This window comes from Lemur catta, chromosome 19, assembly GCF_020740605.2.
Source record: "Lemur catta isolate mLemCat1 chromosome 19, mLemCat1.pri, whole genome shotgun sequence".
NCBI lineage: Eukaryota > Metazoa > Chordata > Mammalia > Primates > Lemuridae > Lemur > Lemur catta.
Genome location: NC_059146.1, coordinates 27,281,539 through 27,307,264, shown reverse-complemented (window position 1 = coordinate 27,307,264; position 25,726 = coordinate 27,281,539). Strand labels below are relative to the sequence as shown.

Below are 25,726 nucleotides of genomic sequence, written 5' to 3'. Positions count from 1 at the left end.
AGTAACTCTGAGGTTTTCACTCTTGGCAACTAGGAGAATGATACTTATGTGAGAAAACTAGAAAGAGTTGCAGGTAGGAAAAGAAAGATGATGGATTTTCTTTACTCCTTTGTAGTTATACTTGCCACTGGCATATAACTCTTAGTTTCTTATCTCTCTTCCATTAGACTGCAGGGACCTCTGTGTCACAGACATCATCATATTCTTCTCAGAGTGCCGAGCAAAAGGTTGACAAAGAGGAGTTATTCATTGAGTAAGTATGATTCATGTAGCTGTCAAACAGGCAGCTGGAAATAAGATACTACAGTTTGGGATTAGAGAGCAAAATAGGAAGACTATCTATATTCCTTGTCCTTTATCTCACTTACTTTGGGTGGGCAGTAGAATCCATCAACTTTTTCAGAGTGTTCAAAAGTTGATATACAATTATGGATAATATTGTCATGATCTCGAACAAATTCCTTACAGATAAATCAACGTTAAGATTCAATGTTTTTTTTTTATTTGCATTGTAATGGTGGTGATGAGAACAGCTGACATTTGTTGGGTGTTTCTTATGACTTGAAGAATTTCCAGTGCTTTACGTATACTACTTCATTTATTTTTCACAACAATCCTGTTCTTATTCTCATTTTAAAGATGAAGAGACAAGCACAGACAAGTTAATTGAACAAATGATTTGGTGGCACAGTCAGCAAGGGGCAGAGTCAGAATCAAGCCTCAGCAGCTAGAATGAAAACCTAACTCTAATGCTCAGTAACTGCATAATCTTTGGCAAGTTACTTAATCTTTGTGTGCCTCAGTTTTTTACCTAACAAGCAGGAATAATATCAATACCTACTTCTTAAGGTTTCTGTCAAGATTAAAAAGTATCTAAAGTGCTTGAAATAGTGCCTGGCACGTAGTCAGCCCTCTTTACAGGCTAAAGCTGGCCATTGTCTTATGTAGATGATTATGCAACATGAAAAATTCAATAAGTTACTGAAGGGGCCAAGGTATATTTTAAATATTCTTCCCCAGCTTCCACTTTTTCTTTTGATACTTCCTCTCTATCATATATTTGATCAAAAATGAATTTTTTATGATAAGGATTGTTTAAACCTATAACTAACACTAATTTTCTGTCTTTTGAACTAAATAAGTCCCTGGGGGATGATTGTGTGGTCTATATTGCTTTGTTGAAAAGGTCTAAACCTGTGGTATCCAATATGGTAGCCATTAACTATATGAGATCACTGAGCCCCTGAAATGTGGTTAGTCTGAATTGAGTTATAAGTGTAAGACACGACAGATTTCAAAGACTTAGTATGAAAAAAAAATGTAAAATATCTCAATAATTTTTATACTGATTACAAGTTGAAGTGATAATATTTTGGATATATTAGGTTAAAGGAAATATATTGTTAAAATTAAGCTCATTTGCTTCATTTTACCTTCTTAAATGTGGCTACGGGAAATTTTTAAATTACACAAATAGCATGCATTGTATTTCTGTCCGACAGCACTGGTCTGAAGGAAAGCCTCCTTTTTCACTCTGAGAATTTACCTCCAGAGGCCTTTACCAGTTATTCTGCTGCTCTTTCCTCTTAGGGAGAGCTCCAGGGGCATCATATAATGGAGAGGAGCAGAGAGCTGGTAACCGGGCCTGTGCCAGGCCCAGCCCTACCTCTGGCTTCCTGGGTGCCCTGGGGCAATTCCATCAACTCTTTGAGAGGCTGTGTAGAATAATGCAGTGGTTCTTGAACTGCCATCACATCAGAATCACCTGGGGAACTTGGTAAAAAATATAAAGACTCAGACCTTACACTGCTTCAGTGAGCTTGAGCTTCTGTGTTCTTTATTAGTAATTCTGATATTGTTATGATCACCTATTCATCTCATTGGTGAAGGAGGGATCCCCACCTGCCATGGTCTGAATGTCCCCCAAAATTCATACGTTGAAACTTAATCCCGATTGTGGTGGTATTAAGAAGTGGGGCCTTTTAGGAAGTGATTAAGCCTCACAAGTGAATTACTGCCCTTAAAAAGAGGCTTCTGAAAGAGTTCGCATCTTTTGCCATTTGAAGACAGTCTTCCTCCCCTCTTCTTTGTCCTTCTCTCCCTTCTGCATTGTGAGGACATGGCGAGAAAGCCCTCACCAGACGTACAACCTGCTGAAACCTTGAACTTGGACTTCCCAGACTTCAGAACTGTGAGAAGTAAATTACCCAGCCTGTGGAATTTTGCTAAGCAGCATAAACGGACTAAGGCACCCCGCTAAATGGTATGAAGTGGCTGAACACACAAACCCTACACTCAGCCTACACAGTTAAGACTGGCGATAGTTTATTAGTCAACATATATTCACAGCCTAGGGGAGGAGAACAGTGTACTCCATGCAAGGCCATGTTGGGGCTGCACTAGCAATAGATTGAACCAACAGGGGCTGTGGTAGGTTGACTTTGTAGTGACAGAGGGTAGGGTGATCCTGGGTCCCCAAAAGAGGATATGATTGGCTTGTTTGAAAAATTTCAGAGGCTGGGATAGAGGTAAAACCTATTGTGTTGAGGATCCGGTGGGGTACAGATGGTCTGGCTGATGGGATGAATTGTGCCTGAGTCTTAATTATGAAGGTGGCTGAGTGACAACATGGAGAGGTTAATGCCATTGAAAGAAGGTATAGTTCCAGTGGAAATCATTATGGTTTGAATTGTGCTTTCCTGCCCATCTTTTCCTGCCTCTTGTTTGTCCTCACATCATAACATTTGTTCTCTGGCAGTTTTTTTAGTAATTCTGGTTCTCTTTGGGTAATAGAGCTCAGTCATCCTCCAGGACTCAGATTAGTCCACGTTAAGAACCCCCTGCATGCCAGTGTTGGATAGGAGCCCGTTCCTATGCTGCCAGAAGACCCTGTGCGTTACTCTGGCACTTAACCATTTGTAGCACAATTGCTGGTTTCCTAATCACTTGACCGGGAGCATCTGGAGACTAGGGAATTGTATTAAATCTTTTTTAGTAACGTTCCCATAGGGTTCATTGAATTAACAAACTTATTTATTTAAAGAAGAAGTAATAAGTTAACCTGTCCAGTGCTAGTTATGCAGGCAATGAAATAGTTGTCATTGTCAATATTTTGATGGGCATATTCTGTGGATTCTATAACAGCAATCCATGGCACTGACTTTGAAGAGGAGAAAGCACCTTCCTAAGATGGCATTTAACAAAATCCCAAGACTCTTTTCCTTCCAAAGATGACCTTGATCTTGCCCAAGATCAGCAAATATTGTGAAAAACCTAGAGGAATAAATTGGAAATAAAACTCTCTCCAAATCCTCCCAGCCGGGGTCAATCTTAGAATTATACAATTCAGAGAGACCTTAGACCAACTAGTTTAGTCTTTCCATATGCCTCTACCTGTCTGATGGTGAGTTCTTTCATTCTTTCTGTCAGTTTTGTTGAGCAATTACTCTGTTACAGGCACTGTTCTAGATGCTTGGGATATAAAGCTGAATAAGCATTAATCACAAGACAGGTAGTTGATTTACTAATTATCCCTTTCCCCCCAGAAGCAATAGAAAGACCCCCCTGCAAAACACTCTTACTGAGCAGAGATTGCTGGGCAAACATAGAGTTAGAACAAAGTGAATTACAAATTCTAAAAGGCGATTTCTTCCAAGATTGGGAAGTTTTACATTGCCCTTTTCCATAGTTCTTCTGGCTGAAGTGGGAGGACTATCTAATAATAATTTACTAACAAATACATGAAACAATAATTAAACTTACCTTTTAACTTGGGTGTTTTACTATCAATTTCTGCCCTCCCTGGAATCAGAATCATACCCTGAGAGCTACAAGGAGAACTTGGTTGTTCACTGTACAGGGGCTCTCGGCTGAAGGGTTGAGTGGTATCTAGAGTCCAGCCCATGCTCTGCTCATCCAGCCACGTACAGCTGCAGCCACCCTGAGTGCCTTAGTTTGTGCTGCTGTAACAAAAATACCATAGACTGGGTGGCTTAAACAACAAACATTTATTTCTCACAGTCCTGGAGGCTGGAGGTCCAAGATTGAGTTGTCGGCAAATCCAGTGTCTGGTGAAGCCACTCGTTCTGGTTTGCATGTGCTGTCTTGTATTCTCATATGGGGGCGAGAGAGAGAGCACCAGCTCACTTTCTCTTCTTATAAGGACACCAATCCCCTCATGGGGGCTCGACTCTTATGACCTAATTATCTCCTAAAGGCCCTACCTCCCAATAACATCACATTAGGGCTTCCACATATGAATTTCAAGGGAATACAAACATTCAATCCATAGCACCAAGGAAGGGGCTCCTTGACTATTTCATGTAGAGCAGCCGTATGGGTTTATGGATAACTTATAATGATTGTTTAAGCTGTCATTGTTCCAAATGTTTTATGTATATTTAGTCACTTTGACCTTCCTATGAGGTTGGTATTATTATTACTCCCAATTTATAGACTTGACATTAAGGCACAAAGTACTAGCAAGTTGGAGATGCCAGTATTCCAATACTGTTGGGCTGGTCTGTTCTCTTCTCCCTCCAGCAGCTCCTTTTGCTTCAGAGTACTCTCTCCATTTCTGTCTTTCTTTTATCTCTAGCTCTTAAGCTGTCATTTCTCTTTCCCTGAGTGCTTAGACTCCCATCTGCTTATTTTTGTCTTTAGAAGCAACGGAGAGACAAGATTTAGAGTACTGGCTCTAGTATGAAAGCTGGATTCAGGTGCCACTCCTGCCTCTTGACTTCATCAAGCCTCAGCTTCCTCACCTGTTAAATGGGTACAACGATTTTCACGATCATCATTTGTTGAGAACTTCCTAAAATGCCAGGTATTGCATAAATTCATTTATTTATTCCCCACAGTAATCCTATGATTAAAATTCAGTTTTTGTCTCCTTTTTATGGCTGAGGATAGGCACAGAGGTTTAGGTAGCTGAACCAAGGTTATATGGCTGGTACAACAGTAGCTTCTTCACAATTGTATGTTGAGTACCTTCATGAAACAATGTGCGCCAAGTGCTTCACAAGGCCCCTAACATGTATGTATTCTTCATTTAATGTTAAACATTACCATTTTTGTTTTTACCATTACTATGATTATTATAGCTTGTTAATTTCAATGACATATTGATTATCAAACTTATGATTGCGTAAATCTTGCAGAGTCACAGGATTTTATTAAATTTTCTTTATCTCCACGATAGTCTTTTTAAGGCCCTACTGTTAACAAAGTAAATTTTGCAAAGTCTTATACTTTCTAAAAACTAGTCATTGATGCAGTCAAATTCCTAGAGGCAAAGTGGTTACCAGGGACTGGGGGAGGGGGAATGGGGAATGATTGCTACAAGAGTTTCAGTTTGGGATGATGAAAAAGTCCTGGAGATGGATAGTGGTAATGGCTGCATGACAAAGCAAATGTACTTACTTAACTGTATACTTAAAGAATGGTTAAAATGGCAAATTTTATGTTACATATTTTACCGCCAAAAAAAATCAGTCATCTATGTACAGTAGTCCCCACTTATTCGCAGGGGATATGTTCTAGGGCCCTCAGTGGATGTCTGAATCCCCAGATAGTACTCAACCCTATATATACTACGTTGTTTCCTATACATACATACCTATGATAAAGTTTAATTTATAAATTAGGCACAGTAAGAGAATAACAATAAAATAATAAAATAGAACAATTTAAAAAATATAACAATATACTATAAAATAGTTATGTGTATGTGGTTTCTTTCTCTCTTTCTCAAAATATCTTATTGTACTGTACTCACCTATTTTTGGATCGCAGTTGACCTCAGGTAGCTGAAACCATGGAAAGCAAAACTACAGATAAGGGGGGACTACTGTAATCTTAAAATGTTATTGCAGAGGCATCAAGTTAACTATGACAAACCAAGAGAGAACAGCAGATATTTCAGAGGTGATTTTCATATGACCGAGCAACATTCTCTAAGAGCTCATAGATAGAAACCATTTATGAGGACAGTTTTTATGTTACTGAATATTACCTGCTTTTCTGCACCTAAGAAATAAGGTACTCTGAAAATGTTCTCTGAGCTTTCTTCCTACTCATTTAATTCTTACTACAATACTACCAGATTATTAATTTTCCCATTGTTAATTTCTCCATTTTATGGTTGAACAATTGAGGCACGAAGATGTTAATAATTTGTCTGAGATTTCACAGCTAATAAATAGCAGTGCCACGAATCTAGACATTTGGCCCCAGAGATTGATTACTCTCTTAACCTGCATACTTTACTATCAATTTCTACTGTTTTCTGGAATCATAGTTATACCTTGAAAGCCACAAAGAGAACTTGTGTTAAGGGAACACTCTATGTGGTTGGGCAGGTCACTCACTGCAGGTTCTCAGAGCCAAAGGGGTGAGTGGTGTCTGGAATCCAGTGTACACTCTGTTCATCAGGCCACCCAGAGGAAGGGGCACTGTTGCTATTTCAAGTAAAACAGCCATATGGGTTATCGATTTCCTTAGCCAAACTCTCATAGCTTTATTCCTCTTTCCCACATATGCCTTCCTAAGATTTGGCCTTTCCCCAGAAGGAGGAGGACAAAATGACCAAGTCCGAGGTGAGTTGGACTTCCCTTTCTAGGTTATAATTGTCCTCCATTTCTCAAAGATTACACAGATCTTATTCTCTTTCTTGGGAAGAATTAAGGAGAAAAGTAGACATTTGAGAACCTCTTGTGTGCCAGGTGCTTGCTACTTTTTATTTTAGTGTAGTTTAATTTTTGTTGTTTTGTTTTATGACTTTATAATTTCATAAATAAGCATAGAATAGAAAAGTCTATAACAGAGGATAAAAGTCTCCCATTTTTCTACTATTTCCCTTGTAAAACAACTGTTTTTATTTTCCCATGTTCTTATCCTCATTGCATTCGTGACTGTATATTTGTAATCATTGTATAGGTAAAATTTTCAAACTATGTCTTTTCTAATTAATATTATATACCTTACATTTTTAATGGCTACATTGTATTCCCTTGAATTGATGTACTTTGTGGTACATGTGTGAGATAAGTTGTCCCTATTCAGGGACATGTAAGTATTAATAATTTAGAATTTTATAACCATTTTCCCCAAAAAGGAATTTGAAGGAGTTTTGCTATTATTTATTCCTAATGTTAAGACAGAAATTGCGACTGAGAAAAAAAAAATGTAAAAAAAAATATTCCAAACGTCTTAGGAACACTAAATTGAAAAAGCACTTTCAATATCTGGTGGTTTAAGAATTTTGTATATAGAATATTCAAATATGACAATGCAACATGATGTAACTGATCAGAGAAAATATTATTAGATATTTTCACATAGGATAGCTAGATTTTTCTTACCCATGCCTGAGTTATACCTTGTGCATCTTTATTTACTGATTTGTATTTTATAATTCATGTATTAAAAGTCCAGTAGTACAAGAGGACTTGCCAAGTGCTTTACTTTTCTTACTGCCTTTATTCCTCAGAACAACCTAATGAGGCAGTACTTGGTCTCATATGTATTTTAATTACTGATCAGATTGCCTAGGATTTAAAAAAATTGGTTATATTCAATGCCGTCTATGGTATACTTATATTCTCTTAGGAGAAGGATAAGATAGCGACAAAATTGAGAAGAAAATCTGTAATTGTATATCATAATTTTGAAGTCGTATAGTCTTTGACATTGTAATTTTCACTTCTTGAAACTTATCCTAAGAAAATAGTTAGACAGGTGGGCCAATATCTATGTAAAAAATTGTTCTTTTCAGCACTTATCATGAAAAGGAAAAAACCAAAACAATGTACATTATTTGGAATGTTTAACTATATGATAGTAAAGTTGACTGTGGTCTCAGAATCCAGAACCATTTCCTATACATCTTTTCCACTTTTCTCAGTGCTGTCTTTCTTTTAGCGGATCTTTGTTGCAAGATTTAGGTGCAATTTGTTTGATGTTGTAGGACGCAGTGACATTCAAGGACGTGGCTGTGATCTTCACTGAGGAGGAACTGGGGCTGCTGGACCTTGCCCAGAGGAAGCTGTACCGAGATGTCATGCTGGAGAATTTCAGGAATGTGGTCTCAGTGGGTGAGGACAGGCACTCTCCGGCTGAACATCAGCTCCCTCGGGTGTCTCTGTGTCCTTGGGTGTGCGGGGCTTTGGAGCTCTCGAATGGGTTTTCAGTTTTCTAATCATCATGTGACACAGATATGGAGTTTTTTAAAGCTGTCTGCCCCGGCCAAAGTGTGTATTTTGTTAATGAACTATAAATTGACAGCATGACTACTCTACGGTTTGTCCTTTTTCAAATTGTGGTCGTCTCCAATTAGTAGGTCATGATACACATTTAGTGAATTGTACCACCATTTTTTAATGAAATAAAATAGGTTAGAAAATATCAGAGCCCTTGGCAAAAACTGCATATTGTAGCAAAATCTGCAGCCTATTGTCAAGAGGAGCATGAGAGACAGTGGAGAGGGTACAATGAAAACACATTTTTTCCAGGAATTTATTATACTTATGTCTGCATATCTTAGGTATTTGCATGAAATTTATTTCCTTCAATGGGTCATGATTAAAAGTTTGGAAAATACTAATTTTCATGTCCTGAAGAAGGTGAAGTAAGAGCAACAATTTTTAGTAATTTTGGCCTCTAATGTAGTAATTATAAATATATGTCCTTGCTTTTTCACAGGGCACCCATCCTTCAAACCAGATGGTATTTCCCAGTTAGAGAGAGAAAACAAGCTCTGGATAATGAAGACAACTACCCAGAGTGATAACTCCTCAGGTGAGAGCTGTGCGGCTCTGAATCTGTCCTGCTTCCTGTCACCTCCAGAGCTTTGGAGGTGGCCTAAGCCAAAGCCTACTCTGTGCATTACTGCAGCAGTCTTTGTACTGCTCTCACTCTTCAGTCTTGCTCTTTTATAGTTAATTCTCCACTTGAATTGATTCTTTTGAATGTTAGTCCTATCATATCATTCTCTGCACAGAACTTCCAATAGCCTCTTACTTGATTCAGAGTAAAATCCAGGTGCTTAGAGTGCTTGTAATATCCCACATGTCTGTTCCTCCCTCTTCCCCCATCCCTCTGTAAATATGACCTGTGACTTTTCCCTCCTTATCAGTTCCATTTACACTGGCCAAGGATGCTCCTGCCTCATCATCCACTGATTTGGCTTCTTTCTGTCAGGAGTAGGCTTTCACTCTGTCATCCTTTTGGCCTCTCCTTTACTTCATTGAGGTCTCTTCTCAGATGTAACATCACAACTAAGGCTTCCCATGACCACTCTGTTAATTATACCTTCTCCTTCCTTCACTCCCCCTTCTCTACCCTGTTTTATTTTATATGTAAGCACTGACCACCACTTACCATATTAACATATATTTTTGTTTACTCATTTATCTCACTACATTCACACTGGGGTGTAATCTCAGGACAGGAGAAATTTTGTCTGTTTGTTTATTGATACGGTCAGTATATGGAAGAGACTTGGCAGAGTGCAGGTGTGCTGTAAATATTTATTGAATGAGTTAATAATGGTTACATGGACTTTTTTTCCATTAAGTCACAGAGATACTTAAAGACTGGTAAACAAAAAAGTGTGATGAAGGCATAGACCAAAACAGTTCTTTTTCCCTGATGAATATCTAATCTAATTTTAATATATTTGATGCTTTTGGATATATGTAGATAGGTATCCATTAATCCACTATCTTAGTTTATTTAGGCTGCTGTCATAAAATACCTCAGACTGGGTGTCTTATAAACAGAAATTTTCTTCTTACCATTCTGGAGGCTGGGAAGTCCAAGTTCAAGGCACCAGCAGATGCAATTTCTGGTGAGGGCCCAGTTTCTGGTTCACAGATGGTGCCTTCTTACTGTGTCCTCATGTGGAAGGGGCAAGGGATCTCTCTTAGGCCTCTTTTATAAGGGCACTAATCCCATTCATGAGGGTTCCACCCTCATGACCTAATCACCTCCCTAATACCATCACCTTGGGAGTTAGGATTTCAACATATGAATTACAGGGGCACTCATTGAGACTATAGCAGCCCCACATCTAATGAAAGCTTAGCTTAGCTTTCCAGTTGTAATCAGATTGAATGTTTCCCCTGTGTGGTTTTCCTATAGCCTTTAGTAGTGAATCATACTCACTCGGTGAAGAACTACTTTTTAGAAAAGATTAATTCTCATAAGCCACTTTTTAGGCAGATCCCCTGTAAAAGAAAATAGCTATACTTTACATAAGGAAAGAAAAATCTTGAGTCTTTCCCTTTAAGGATGTTCCTTGTGACAGCTATCTACCTCTTTCAGAGAGAGTTACGGCAAAGAATGTTGCCTATCATTTTAGTCATCCATATTCAAAAATACAGTGTACATGTCCATGCCTTTGTTTTCTGAAAACCTTAGCCACTAAACAAATAAATGTTATAGAAGATAGCCATTAAATAAACACGTTAAAGAAGGTAGATTTTAGACAGTTTTCCCTTCATTCTAACAAAGGCCTGACATATTTTCAATTAGAAACATATTAATAATTGAATGGGCAGAATTAGGAAATTGCCCTCTTCAAATTGACATAACCTCAGGAGGACACAAAAAATCACATTTAAGTAATAACTTGCAAAATGTGTACAGAAACAACAAATTATGTAGATATGAACTTAAGAGAAACACATTTATCTATTATATTTTCTAAGTTTCCATCACTAAAACATATCTTTCCATTTGAACAATTTAATTGTTGGATTGAGGAATTAATACCTTTCTTAATCATTTAGGCTAGTGGCTTTCAAACTTTTTTGAGTATGAGTCACAGTAAGAAATACATTTTATATCATAAACAGTACATTCATGTACAAGGGCTGTCCGGACAGTATCCAGCCATGTAATATATTCTCATATTAACAATGGCTGGATACTTTCTGGACAGCCCTCATATGTGTAGAGAGAGAATGTGTGTGTGTGTGGTCTTAGTAGTCTTAAGCATTTATGCAGAGAGATGCCTTTACTGCTTACAAAGCACGTCTGATATTTTTCTACTCTGTTAATGCTTGTCGTAGCTACTAAGTTTATTTCAAACTCACTAATGAGTCCCAGCCTTCAGTTTGAAAACCAGTGGTCCATATAGGAAAATTTATCTATAATACACTCCCCAATTTTTATAGTGAGCTTTCAGGGACAACATTATTCCTGAGTTGACTTCCATTTGAAAAAGGAAAAATTTCAAACAGAGATGGGGGGAAAGAACAAAACTTTCAGATACAATCAATCCATAGGCCCCATGCCACTTTTATGCTTTGTGATTTTTTTTCTCTCAAGTAATTCTTGCCATGATTTTGTGATCAGCATGATTTTCTTAGCATCATCCACTTAGCTTAGCCCTACATTTAGTGAAGGCTTTCACCTTCCCCGTGATATACCCTGTAAAGCAGTTGGTGTTTCCCATCCCTTTGCTATTATGGATAGCTTATTTGAAAAAGCTCTTTTTATTTTGTAACTTGGCTCGAAGTCCCCCCAATGAAGTCAAACTGGGATTCATTTATTCAACATATTTATTAAACACTATGTGTCAGGCTGTGTTCTTGGAGTAGTTATAAAGTAGTGAACGATATAAAATGCTTGTCCTCTTGCATATATAAAGACACAAACAAAATGATAAAGGACATATATAGTTTGTCAGAGGATAATAGGTGCTGTGTAAAAACAAAACAGGGGAATGGAAATCACTAAACAGGTGTATGGTGGGCAGGGAGAATTTACTATTTGATATTTGGTAATAAAAGAGGACTCGCTGGTAAGGCATTATTTGAAAAGAGACCTGAATAAGAAGTGAGGAGCAAGCCCTTATGCTAATTGGTGGAACAAAGTTCCAAGGAGAACACAACTCTTCCTGTCCAGTGTTGACTTTGAGGTCTGTACTCTTGCCCTACTTATTTCCTCACAAGTTCTTGCTCTGTTTTAAAAGATTAGATTCTAATTTTTTACCGTTTTTGCCCCTGGAGGTTATAGAAGCTTTAATTGTGATCGGGTTTTAGAATAATATTTGTTACTACCATAATCATCTTCCTCCAGTTGTTCTCATAGAGGATCTTTCCCAACTGGAGGTAAAGGACCACTATCTGTTTATACTCAAACTTCAGCCACGTAGATGATGAGTTATTTTCTTTCCCAAACATCTGTCTTTCCAACCAGTACAGTGTCTCAAAGGTGCCTAATGTTGGAGTAAACTTGAAATGAAATCATCCAAGGCAAAGGTTTTTGACGTTGCTAGGGGACATCTGATAACCTATCTGTAGGAGTACTGCTAGACATTTTGAGCAGGGCCACTTTGTTCAGATGTCCATGCAGTAAGCAAAATTATGTGGAAGCTATTTATTAGACAGTTGCTGCAGCAAAAGATGAGGACTTCAGTGAGGTGTAACTTCTTGGTAAAGATTTCCTAGGAAGTTTTTCCTTTTTGTTTTGTTTTAATTTGTAGCCACCAATTTCTAACTTGTAGCTCACTTAGAAATATAGAATGATTCTAAATGGGTTTCGTTAATGTGCAGTGAATGGGAGCCCGGTGGACTGCCTCTTGGTTTCTTGGGGCATGTAAATCAGATAACAAGATAACATGATAATGAAAAACAGAACCTTCTCCTGGTTCAATATAGCCTTAGGCTAATTGGCCTAAGTTTATAACCTTGACATCTCTGAACAAAGCATTCATATGCCCCATCTCCGAATTTTCTTTATCCTTTTAGGAGGCAAGAATCTAAATGAGATGGAGACTCTTCAAGAAATAGGATTAAGGTACCTGCCACGTGAAGAGCTTTTCTGCTCACAAATCTGGCGACAAGTTACAAGGGAGTTAACCAGGTATCAAGATTCCATGGTAAATATTCAAGGAACTGGCTCTCAGTTGGAAAAACAAGGTGATGTACCCTGTAAAGATGAGGCATTCAGTAATCAGAATTCACATCTTCAAGCTCACCACAGAGTCCACACTGGTGAAAAACCCTACAAAGGGGAAGAGTGTGAGAAAAGTTTCAGTTGGAGCTCTCATCTTCAAATTAACCAGAGAGCTCATGCAGGAGAGAAGTCCTACAAATGTGAAGAATGTGATAATACTTTCCGTCGGTTTTCAAGTCTTCAAGCCCATCAGAAAGTCCACAGTAAAGAGAAATTATACAAATATGATGTATCTTGTAAAGGTTTCAGTCAGAGGTCACATCCTCACCGTCATCAGAGAGTCCCCACTGGAGACAATTCATACAAATATGAGGAATATGGGAGGAATGTCAGGCAAAGCTCACGTTGTCAAGCTTCTCTGATAGTCCATACAGGAGGGAAACCCTATACATGTGAGGAGTGTGGGGTAGGCTTCAGCCAGAGTTCATATCTTCACGTCCATCAGAGAGTCCACACTGGAAAGAAACCTTATAAATGTGAAGAGTGTGGGAGGAGCTTCAGTTGGCGTTCACGACTACAGGCTCATCAGCGAATCCACACTGGAGAGAAACCATACAAATGTGATGCATGTGGCAAGGGCTTTAGTTATAGCTCACATCTTAACATTCATTGTAGAATCCACACAGGAGAGAAACCCTATAAATGTGAGGAGTGTGGGAAAGGCTTCAGTGTGGGCTCACACCTTCAAGCCCATCAGATAAGCCACACTGGAGAGAAACCATACAAATGCGAGGAGTGTGGGAAGGGCTTCTGCCGGGCTTCAAATCTTCTGGACCATCAAAGAGGCCACACTGGAGAGAAACCATATCAATGTGATGCTTGTGGTAAGGGCTTTAGTCGTAGCTCAGATTTTAACATTCATGTTAGAGTACACACAGGAGAAAAACCCTATAAATGTGAGGAGTGTGGTAAGGGCTTCAGTCAGGCCTCAAATCTTCTGGCTCATCAAAGAGGCCACACTGGAGAGAAACCATACAAATGTGGTACATGTGGGAAGGGCTTCAGTCGGAGTTCAGATCTTAATGTTCACTGTAGAATTCACACAGGAGAGAAACCCTATAAATGTGAGAAGTGTGGTAAGGCCTTCAGTCAATTCTCAAGTCTTCAAGTACATCAGAGAGTCCACACTGGAGAAAAACCATATCAGTGTGCAGAGTGTGGGAAGGGCTTCAGTGTAGGTTCACAGCTTCAAGCCCATCAGAGGTGCCACACTGGAGAGAAACCATACCAATGTGAGGAATGTGGGAAGGGTTTCTGTCGGGCCTCAAATTTTCTGGCTCATCGTGGAGTCCACACAGGAGAAAAACCATACCGATGTGACGTGTGTGGTAAACGCTTCAGACAGAGATCGTACCTTCAAGCCCACCAGAGGGTCCACACAGGAGAGAGACCATACAAATGTGAGGAATGTGGGAAAGTGTTCAGTTGGAGCTCATACCTTCAAGCCCATCAGAGAGTTCACACTGGAGAAAAACCATACAAATGTGAGGACTGTGGGAAGAGCTTCAGCTGGAGCTCAAGTCTTATTGTTCATCAGAAAGCCCATGCTGATGATGAGGGTGAGAAGAACTTTCCTTCATCAGAGGATTCATACAAAAAAGCGCTATAAAATTATGTTTTAATATCTCAAATGGGTGCTTAAATATTCCAATTATCAGAGCCATCATAGGAGACAAAACATTTGTTTCATAAAAGAGTCACTATTTCAGCTGGAGCTCCACATGTCACAGTGGTTAGGAGACCACACAGCAGAGAAGCCTCACGAGAGTGGAGACATACAGACTTCATTCAGAACCTTGACACTTAGCAGATACATGCAGCTGAGAGGCTCAGGAAGGATGATTCTGATCTGGAGTTAACCAAAAGTACTATGATGGAGATGCCAAACTCTATTCTACTAAAATATAAGCTCCAAAAAGAGAGAGACTTTATTGACTGCCAAATCTACTCTGCCTTTTCAGTGCCTAATATATTGTAAGTTTTTAGTAATATATGAATTACTGTCATATTTGAAATTTTTATTCAGTTTCTAAAAGTTTCTATAAAATTGTACTCAAGAAGAATTCTGCTAGGCTTGGAGGACATTGAAGTTAGTCATATGAGCTAATTTTCCCTTTTCTGCAGGCCTTGTGGACTAGTATTTATCAAACTGAAGGTTGCAACCCATTAGTAGTTCCAGAAATCAGTTCTGTGGCTTGTGACTAGCATTTTCATATGCTGACAGCACTTTTATTGAGATATTACTTGCATGCAATAACATGCATACATCTCAAATTTATGGCTTCATGAATTTAGATAAATGTATACACTTACTGTAATCATTACCAAGATCAGTATATACAATATTTTGATTAAACCAAAACAGTTTCTTGTGCCCATTCCTAGTCAGTCCTACCTCCAGTGCCAAGTATTATGATTTCTATGCCATAAATTAATTAGGTCTGTTCCTGGGCTTCATTTAGATTTAGTATGTACTCTTTTGTGTCTGGATTCTTATGATCAAATATATGATCATCTCAATAAGACTCAGAGAAAGCATTTGATAAAATTCAACATCCATTCATGGTGAAAAAAATTTCTCAAGGTAAAAGGCATGTATGAAAATCCCATAAGCTAACACTTTTCATAGTTAAAGAATAATTTATATAGTGTTAAAATTGACTCTTAAGTGCATCATGAGTTTTGGCAAATGCTTCCTATCATACAACTGCCATCACCACAATCAAGATATTAAACAGTTCTACCATGCCCTGCCCTAAAATTCCCTTGTTCTGTGTAGTCACCTCCTCTCCCCATCACCAGCCCTTGGCAACCACTGACCCATTTTCTGTTTATATAGTTTACCTTTTCCAGGATGTTGTATAAATGGAATCCTACAGTATGTACCCATTGAGTGTGGCTTATTTCACTTATTTTAATGCTTCTGAGATTCATCCACCTTGTATATATCAGTACAGTAGTCACTTTTTATTGCTCACTAGTATTCTGTTGTGTGGATGTACCTCAATTTGCTTTTCCAATTTATCACTTGAAGAATGTTTGGGTTTCCAGGTCTTAGCAATAATGAAGGAAGCAGGTATAAACAGTGCATACAGTCTTCTGTACTGGCATAAATTTTGTTTTGTCTTAGTAAATACCTAGGAGTGGAATTGCTGGATTGTATGGTAAGAGTATATTTAACTATGAAAAAGTGACAAACTTCTAACAAAGTAACTACCATTTTGCATTCCCACCACAAATGTATGAAAGTGCCAGTTTCTTATCCTCACCCTGGTGTCAGGGTTTTGTTTTTGTTTTTTTTGTTATTAGCATTTCAAAGGTTTATAATGATATCTCATTTTTGTTTTAATTTACATTTCCCTAATGACTATGTTAAACGTTTACATATACTTGTTTGCTATCCATATACCTATTTTCTTTGGTGAACTGTGTCCACATCTTTTGCCTTTTTGTTTTTAAACTGGATTGTTTATTCTCTTGTTCTTGATTTTTGAGAGTTCTTTATAGGTTGTAGATACACATCTTTGTCAGTTCTATGTTTTGCAAATATTTTATCCCATTATGTGACTTGTGTTTTTATTCCATTAACAATATTTTTCAGAGTGCGGGTTTTTTTTAAATTTTTGATTAAGTTCAGATTTTGTCACTGATGAATTGTGATTTGGTTTCAAATATAAGAACTCTTTGCCTAATCCAAGATCACGATTCTCCTACTTTTTAATTAAAACTTTTTTGGTTCAAGTTTTACATTTAGGTCTGTGATCTATTTGGGTTAAACTTTATGTAAGGTGTGAGGTCAAGGTCCAGTTTTTGAGTATGAAAATCCAATTAGGTATCCTTTCAACATTGAATTGCCGTTGTACCTTTGTGAAAAATCCAGTGACCATCCATGTGTGGGTCTTTTTCTGGCTTCTCTGATTTCATTGATGTGTCATTTTGCTGAATATTGCACCGTCTTGACTCTCGTAGCTTTATAAAATGTCTTGAAATCAAATACTGTGAGTCTTCCAACTCCACTCGTCTTTTTCAAAATTATTTTGGCTAATTTATTTGCCTTTCCATAATTTTTGGAATCGGCTTTGTGATTTCTAAAAATAAATCGTTGGGATTTTTATTGGAATTGCATTGAATTTGTAGACGAGTTTGGGGACAATTGACATCTCAGCAGTATTTTATATTCTAAACTATAGACATGGTGTATCTGCCTATTTGTTTAGGACTCCTTTGGTTTCTTTTATCAGTAATTTGTAGTTTTTAGCATATAGATCCTGCACATATTTTGTTAGATTTACTCCTAAGTATTCTGTGCGTTTTTTATGCGAAATTAAATGGTACCATTGTTTTTAAATTTCAATTTCCAATTGTTCTTTTTTAGTATAGAGAAATACAATTGATTGTTTTGTGTTGACCTGGTATTCTACAATCTTGCCAAACTTATTAGTTGAAGTAGCTGTTCTGTAGATTCCTTGTGATTTTCTATGCAGATAATCATGTTATCTGCAAAAAAATTTATTTTTCCCTTGCAATCCATATGCCTATTACTACACTTCCACTGTGACATGTGGAAACTCCCTCCAAGGTTAGGTTTGGATGTCAAAATTCATGACAGTAGTCCTTTGGAATGATCAAAGAAAGATGTGAAAGAGGGAAGTGGCTGTTCAAGAAAAGGTCCAGAACAGAGAGAAAGAGAAAGAGTTGTCAGTGTTCAAGCATTTTATAAAAGGCAAGTCTTGCCAACACAGAGTTTCAAAGAAGTGACAGGAGGACGTGCACTTGTAGGGTGGGAGGTGAACCTTATCAGGATTGTGAAGGAGGCAATGGACATGGGGAGATGTGGCTTCTAGGTTCCTTCCACTAAGTTAAAATTCAAGTTTCTTTCCTACGATCTTCACAATTCATCCCTGATATTTGGGTTAGCACAGTGACCTCCCAGGTTCCCTATAAATAAACATATTTGAGAGAGACCAAATATGCCAGGTTGGCCCAATATATAATAATTAGGCCAGCAATCCTAACTCCCTGAAAGATAATATTAGACCAGATAATGTTAATCCAGGAAGGAGGAGGCAGCCAGGAGAAGAAATCAGTGGGAATTTGGGAAATCTCTTGCCATATTTTAGTAATTTAGTAATGGCTATTTTGACTTGTTTTATCTGTTGAACTATTCTGGAGACCTTTCCTGTTTTAATGACCTACATGCAGCCAGAGGTTCACTTCAAGGGTCCGCCTTGAAATGCCAGTATGTAGTCTAATGTGGTATTTTATCAGCTACTGTAGCAACTACAGAACTTTATATTTTATTAAGGGCTTCTAAATCTTGGGCTGTTTGGTATATATGGTCTGCCAGGAATTGTCATGTTATTCGTATTTGGCTGACAGCTACCTCTAAGAGCTAAGTCTGCTATAGAACCTATTATAACAAAGATTGTGATGAGGCTTAATTTGTAATAGATAAAAAGGTGACCTGCCCTCCCCTTTGTCAGAAGGGCATACACCATTGTATATGTGTGAGGGCCATAGAGTTTGAATAGCTGTAATGGTATCAATTGTTAGAGGCCAGGAAACGTGGGATTTGTGAAGGGAAAGTTAAGGAAGAACCTGGTGAGGTTGAGGGAGTTCCCAGGGAAGTAAAGGAGCTGGAGGGTAACCAAAGAGAGTGGTGAGTAACTAATGTGGATATCGAATACCTCCAATAGTGTGGGAATTCATTGTATGAGTGGTTACTCAGACTGAGGTGCCTGTTAGCAGGCCCAGCATTGTTGGAGTTTTATCTCTTGGGTGACATGTTCTGTTGCTGTTTTGTGGGTATTATCCGGTAAGTTAAAGAAAGTAGGAAGTGGTGTGCTAAGGGAATAGTGGAGAGTGAAGCATACATTTTTGGACAAGGAGATTGGAGCTTATGTGGTTGTGTAGGTCATTGTGGGACATGTCGGGGCAGTTATCATTTGCGGGTCCCAACTGTTAGCCACAGAAGAAGGTAGACTTTGAGGCCTTTGTGTAGAGCTAATTTCACCTAAAGGATGAGATTCAGTGGTGGGACACCAGTGGGTCTGTGTTATCCAATTTGCAGGGCATTAGCTCATATTGAGAGAGCAATATGTGAGGAAGAAATAGAATGGGACAAGGACAAATCTACTGGGAATTCTTTGCTGCAGTGGAGTCTGCAATGGGAAATCCCTGTGTGCTGTCATTCATCAGGGCTTAGGGGTATGTCTTAAGTAAGTAAGGACCTGCCAGTAAGCTTTAGCTTCTTACAGAGTGTGACTACATTGTGTAGGAGAATATAGAATTGCAAAGACTTACATAAGAAGGAAGGGTGGGAGCTTCAGTTAAGCAGTCTACAACAATCATGTTAGCATTGGCTATGGCTAACATTGAAACAAATTGTAAGCAGGGCTGCATAGATAGAAACTTGGGGGATAAGGTGAGTGAGAAGAAACGGCAGTTGGGGAAGTTACAGGAGATACAGGAGGGATGGCACCAAATGGTCACTTTAGGAGGGGAAGTGGAGGGTTTGGGTTAGGGCCAGTGGCATGGAGATGCCATGGCTTTTGGCCCAAAGTTTAAAGGCCTGGGGTTTGTGATGAAGGTATTAAGTTTGAGATATGGGAACAAGTTAGATAGCTACTGCATTTAAGTGAGCCAACTCCAGGGGGCCATGGTAGGAGCTGAGATAATGAAAGACTATAACTTGTGGGATCTGAGAGGCAATATATTTCCAACATGGACGGCCCCATAGGGGATGACCCTAAATGTGAAATCTATTTTGTACCCACTGACTGGACCAGACATCCCAGGATTCTGTAAAAATATGAAAAATTGACATAATTTTGTTGATAATGTCCTCCACTGCCAAAGTGACTGCAACCAGCTCTGGGATTTGGGCCATTTCTTGGGTTCATCCTATATCAGGGATTTCCCGGACAAGGGATGGAAAGTGGCAGCTCTCCAGTGGCTCCATGTGTGGTAGTGGTGGTGCTGCTGTCTGTGAAATAAATGGACCCCCCTTTCCTGGACTCAGTTTATCTTAAGGGGACCCACAAATGGCCAGTAGGCTGGGAGGGAGTGATTTTTCCTAGAGCCATGGACTTGGGCAAAGGACAGAGGGTGGGATAAGCCACATTGATTTGTGGTTTGGATATGCCTGAGAGCCCAGTTCTAGCTTTATCAAGTAGGTTCCATTTCCATTTAATAAGAAGGCTCCAGTGACTGCTCCACACAGCCTGTGAGGTGTCACTTTCATGACCCAGGGTAAAATAGGCAGTTGCCCTTGAAGGTCATGGGTCAGAGCCTTTGATGGCTTCTTTCTCAAGTAGGGCCCCATCAGCTGCTGAGAGTTGTCTTTTAAGAGAAGTATACCTGCTGGATGCCAAGGCTTATTTTGGGAGGCTGAGGACGATCACTTGAGGCCAGGAGTTGGAGACCAGCTTGAGCAACATAGTGAGACCCTGTCTCTACAAAAAAAAAATTTTTTTTATGTTAGCCAGACGTGGTGGAGGTGTATGCCTGTAGTCCCAGCTACTTGGGAGGCTAAGGCAGGAGGATCACTCAAGCCTAAGAGTTTGAGGTTACAGTAAGCTATGATTGGGCCACTGCACTCCATCCAGCCTGGGTGACAGAGCAAGACCCAGTCTCTAAAAAACAGACAGACAAAAAACCCCCAAAGACAAAGACATATACCTCTCAGCTGCTGAGAGTAGTTGTTTGTATTAGAAACCCATGAGGAGTAGTTGGCTATCTATTAATATGTAATCCAGAGTCTCCAAAAGACTTCCACTTTATGGGAGTCACTGGGTGGGAGGAGTAGCATCACTTGTTGGATGGCTTTTTGTGTAGACCTATTGCTGGGGTGGCCCTCATTTAAATTGAAACGATTTTTTAGTGACCTTGTGAATCTTTTTTTTGGAAACTGTTATGAAGGGGAAATTGTTGCCACTAAAAGCCAAATAGGTATTGGACTTATTTGAGAGAGGTAGAAGTGAAGAGAGCCAATGCTGATTGCTTGACTGGATCTGGCATAGAGCCACTTCCCATGGGCCAAATTATTGCCCCGTTTTTTTCTTTTTTTGAGACAGAGTCTTGCTCTGTCATCCTAGGTAGAGTGCAGTGGCATCATGGTAGCTCACTGCAATTCAAACTCCTGGGCTCAAGTGACCCTCCTGCTTCAGTCTCCTGAGTAGCTGGGACTACAGGTGCATCCCACAACATGGAACTAATTTTTCTATTTTTAGTAGAGATGGGGTCTTGCTCAGGCTGGTCTCGAACTCCCTAGCTCAAGCAATCCTCCTACCTCTGCCTCCCAGAGTGCTAGGATTACAAGCGTGAGCCACTGTGCCCGGCTATAATATTCTTGTTTATTAAATTTTGTCTGTCTTGGTGTCTATTTCTTGGAGGACCAGGACAGACTCAGCACCCTAAAAGCACCCCTGTTGCCTCATTCTATCCACAGTCTTTTTCCTATGTCAGCCACTATGTTGTAAAATCAAAATTAATGTACTTTACAAAAAAGGAATCACACAATATGTACTATTTTGTGTCAGACATCATTTCCTTAGCATTTATGTCCATGACATTCGTCCATGTAGTTGGAAGTTGATGACTTTGATTCACTGATTGGTGGATATTATTGCAGCATATAAATTTATTATAATCCATTGTATTACTGATGAGCATTGAGTACTTTCCCCTAAATGGAAACTCCCCTTTCATTCCTTAAAGATTTTATCTCTTGGCTCAGTGTGTACTCTTCCAACCATACTGTAATAATTGGATATGTTTAGTCTTCTGAGAGTCACGTCTGTGAAGTATTTTCTGTTCTAGTACTCAATAGAGGGTAACTTTAAGCTGCAGAGTAGGAATCCACACTACCACTCTCGAGGTGGGAAATATGAACTTTGCTCTTCTGGGACATAGTGAAAACTATAGCCCAAGAGCTCCAAACCGCCCCAAACATTTCCGCCTCAAGATGGCGAGACAGTGGATGGTGCTCTCTGGGAAGTTTCCACAAGTTCCGTCTCGTCTCGGGCACTTCCGCTCAGGTGGCCAGGGAAGGGAATTCTGGGAAGTGTAGTCCCCTCGCTACCTGGAGTCGTATGAACTTCCGCTCCTGGAGGGGAAGTTGCTGCCATCTTTCTTGTCATTGTGCCGATTTGGTTCAGCATTTTTCATCCTTCCAATTCTTATGTCCTGGTAGGACACAACCATCGATTGCGGGAAGAGAGGCTGGGCTTCGGGCAGCGTTCCCTTTGCCGAAGCTTCTTCGTGTTTGGATCGGGCCAAGGTCGTCCATCCTCTGGTGTTGGGGTTTCCCGCGCTCTCCGCTGCCTCATCTGGCCTTTGTCACCCCTCTTCCCCTTCCACCCCTTTCCCCCTTCCACCCGTTCTAGAACTCCCTTAAGGTGGAATGTTGGCAAGTTATTAATACTTAAACTGTCTGTTCCTCTGATTATTTTTCTGTATTTTGGGATGATATTCGTACCTTCCTAGTAGGGTGTTTTGAGAATTAAATGAAATAGTACAAATAAAAATCTTAAAACAGTTCTTGGGACGTGGTGAGTGGTTGTCCCTTGTTTTTAGTACTGTTTACTTTCCTGGTAAGTGCTTAGTTTTCTGAAATCTATGAACCTGGCATTGCATCAGGGCTCCAGCTCATCCCTGTAGGTAGCTGGATAGTTCCGCCCCTTCTAACCTCGGTTTTTTGTTTGTTTGTTTGTTTTTTAGTGAAGGAGAGACCCGTCTGCGGAGGAGTAAAGGAGAAGGGAGACTGGAGAGGTGAGAATATTCTGTGATTTCTCATACAGAGAGACATAATGGTGGTATTTCATAGCCTCTTTTCCTTCCCTTGCTCTAGCTTCACAAAAGGGCTACTTTTCTTGTTCCACCATTGTTACCAAATGGTTTTGTTTGATAATTGTTGATACTGTAGAAATCATTTATGATGAGTTGATATCAGGTGTCATTGTGGCTTTTCTCCCTTCACACTTTTATCATATCTATATTTTCATTTTCCCCAAAGCATTTGAAATTATGCTGTGGAGATGATATTTTCTTAGCTCTTAATAATATTTAAGTATATTTTCTAAGAACAAGGACATTCTCTTCTAGAATCAGGGTTTCATGATCAAAATCAGAAGAATTATATTGATGACATGTTTTTGTGAGGGTTTTTTGTTATTTTTCTTTTGTTTATTTGTTTGTTTGTTTTTGAGACAGGGTCTCACCCTGTTGCCCCAGCTAGAGTGCAGTGGCATCATCATAACTGACTACAACCTCAAATCCTGCACTCAAGCGATCCTACTGCTTCAGCCTCCCAAAGTGCTGGGATTACAGGCATGAGCCACTGTGCCTGGCCTGCTAACATGTTATCTAATCTACAGTCCATATTTAAACTTATTGTTTTTTATTTAAATTACTTATAACTGATTTTTCCCCAATTCTGTCTACTATTATGGATTGTCTTAAACTGTCATGTTTCTGTGTCTCCTTTAATCTGGCACAATTCCTCAGCCTTTCTCTTTTTGCTCATAATGTTTTTGAAGAGTACCGGTAGGTTAGCAGAAACTCCTTCATTTGAGGTTTATCTGAATATTTTATGTTTAGATTCAGATTATGATTTGTTGGTAGGGACATCACAGTAGTAGTGAGATGTCCTTTTCAGTGCAAATAACAGCAGCCAAAGAATGTTTGTTCGTCCCTTTATTGGTGATCTGATTTCATTCTTCTGTGTATGGCAATTCAATTTTTCTAACACCATTTGCTGAAAAGGGTGTCCTTTCTCCAGTGTGATGAGCCACAATCTCTATATCAGTTCACCCACAGATGGACATTTTAGTTATTTCCAATTTGTGGTTATTATGAATAACTGATATGAACATTTGTGTGCAAGTCTTTGTATGGACATGTTTTCATTTCTTCTGGGTAAACACATAGGAGTGGAATTGCCAGGTAGCTTTTTTATTTTTTTTTTTTTTTGAGACAGAGTCTGGCTTTGTTGCCTGGGCTAGAGTGAGTGCCATGGCGTCAGCCTAGCTCACAACAATGTCAAACTCCTGGGCTCAAGTGAGCCTCCTTCCTCAGCCTCCTGAGTAGCTGGGACTACAGGCATGAGCCACCACACCCAGCTAATTTTTTTTGTTTGTTTCTATTTTTAGTTGACTGGCTAATTTTTTCTATTTTTTTTAGTAGAGACGGGGTCTTGCTCTTGCTCAGGCTAGTCTTGAACTCCTGACCTCAAGTGATCCTCCTGTCTTGGCCTCCCAGAGTGCTGGGATTACAGGCATGAGCCACTACGCCCAGCCTATACTTAAATTTTTGAGAAACTGTGAAGCTGTTTTCCAAATTGACTGCATGATACTTTTTCCCCCCAGAATCTTTGTGTTTCTTAATAGAAACTAGAACCCAGTGTTTTTCTTATCACCATATATGTGCATAAAAAAGGAATTTTTAGTCCTTTCCTACTTAACAGAGAAACCTCACTTGTTTTTATACCATTTAGAAAACATGAAGTTGTGACCACAGACATTCCACACTGTGAAATGTCTCTAGGAAGCTCATTAGAGAATGCATCAGGTTTTTATTGTGAGCTGGCCATGTAGGCACCCTCTGTCTAGCATGTACCAAAATTTCAGATGCCCAGAAGGAATGCAGGTATTTAGAGTATACCACATTGTACAGTTTAGGCACAGTGAGCTAGTCTAACAGTTTTAGAAGAGTAGGATATGGGTTCTGGGACTAAGATTCTCATGGGAAAGAAAAAAAATAAAGAAAAAAACCAGAATGGTAGGAGCCCTGTGAAACCCATGTTTTGTGACATCAGGCTTCTAGACAGGGCTTTCTAAGGACAGCAGTCTCAGGGCTGCTCTGCTAACTGTTCTGCACATGTGTTAGGAGAAATCCAAGACATTTGAGTATTTTTTTCTTCTTTCCTCCCAGCAGATATGAGAATAGGTTTTCTTCCCCATTTAAAGGGAAGTTAAAACTTGAAACATCTGAGTAGATTAAACCTTAAATATTTGTTGTTCCCTGTAAAAGACATGTGGTTTTTTCATGTTCCCTCCTGAGTTATTTGTGCCTTCAGGTTGATCACAAAATATTAATAGCAGTAGCACCCATGGTGTGCTTGTTTCGTTTGTTTATATTTGGTTGGTTTTTGTTTTTGTTCATATCCAAGGTAAGAAAATTGTCTCATTTGTAGTGTGTGTAGTTCACGTCTTCCAAAGTGCATGGAGCTTCTAATTTTGACTCTAATTCCCCAAGCCTACTTTTCAGCTCCCAATTATCACTATGTACTTGAATTCTTTTTTCATTCCTTGCCACTGGGATTGCCCTAATACAGCTTTGACCTTAGCTACATTTTAATATTTTAAGGAGAATATTACAAATTATTATCATTTATGTTTAAAGGAGGAAGGTTTCTCACATTATTAAAGTTTATATTGACTAGATATCCATTTAAGAATTTGAATTTAATACCACAGTATCTCCTATTTATTTCACATGCTGAAATTCTAGTCTAAACTCATTCTCAACCTCTCTTAATGAACCAAAAACTTCATGCTTTACTATATATGCCACATCTAAAGACAAATGACCTTGTGGCTTTGGTTTGGCATCCTAAACACATCTGAACCAATTGGAAAGGTATTTTTTGTTTTTTTATTTTCGAAGAAAAAATTTTACTTTTTTCTACTTAGAGAAATAACACTTGAACACTGAAAAACACATTGTTACTGAAAAGTATCTGATGCCCTCTGCATCTCTTCAT

General features: G+C 39.0%; 1 protein-coding gene across 4 annotated transcripts in view; it reads left to right on the top strand.

Annotated features, from left to right (window-relative positions):
- Window positions 1-25,726, top strand: part of ZNF45 (zinc finger protein 45) — a 39,712-nt gene that overhangs the window by 11,434 nt on the left and 2,552 nt on the right. For 3 of the 4 annotated variants that reach the window (XM_045531522.1, XM_045531523.1, XM_045531521.1), the window contains exons 3-9: window positions 168-253; window positions 4,663-4,825; window positions 6,550-6,596; window positions 7,967-8,093; window positions 8,701-8,796; window positions 12,756-14,937; window positions 22,684-22,734. In XM_045531522.1, the coding sequence (XP_045387478.1) occupies window positions 4,819-4,825; window positions 6,550-6,596; window positions 7,967-8,093; window positions 8,701-8,796; window positions 12,756-14,572 (2,094 nt within the window). In that variant the 5' untranslated portion in view covers window positions 168-253; window positions 4,663-4,818 and the 3' untranslated portion in view covers window positions 14,573-14,937; window positions 22,684-22,734. Of the gene's footprint in view, window positions 1-167; window positions 254-2,175; window positions 2,264-4,662; window positions 4,826-6,549; window positions 6,597-7,966; window positions 8,094-8,700; window positions 8,797-12,755; window positions 14,938-22,683; window positions 22,735-25,726 lie in introns of those variants that run through there. The other variant, XM_045531524.1, reaches the window with a different exon arrangement.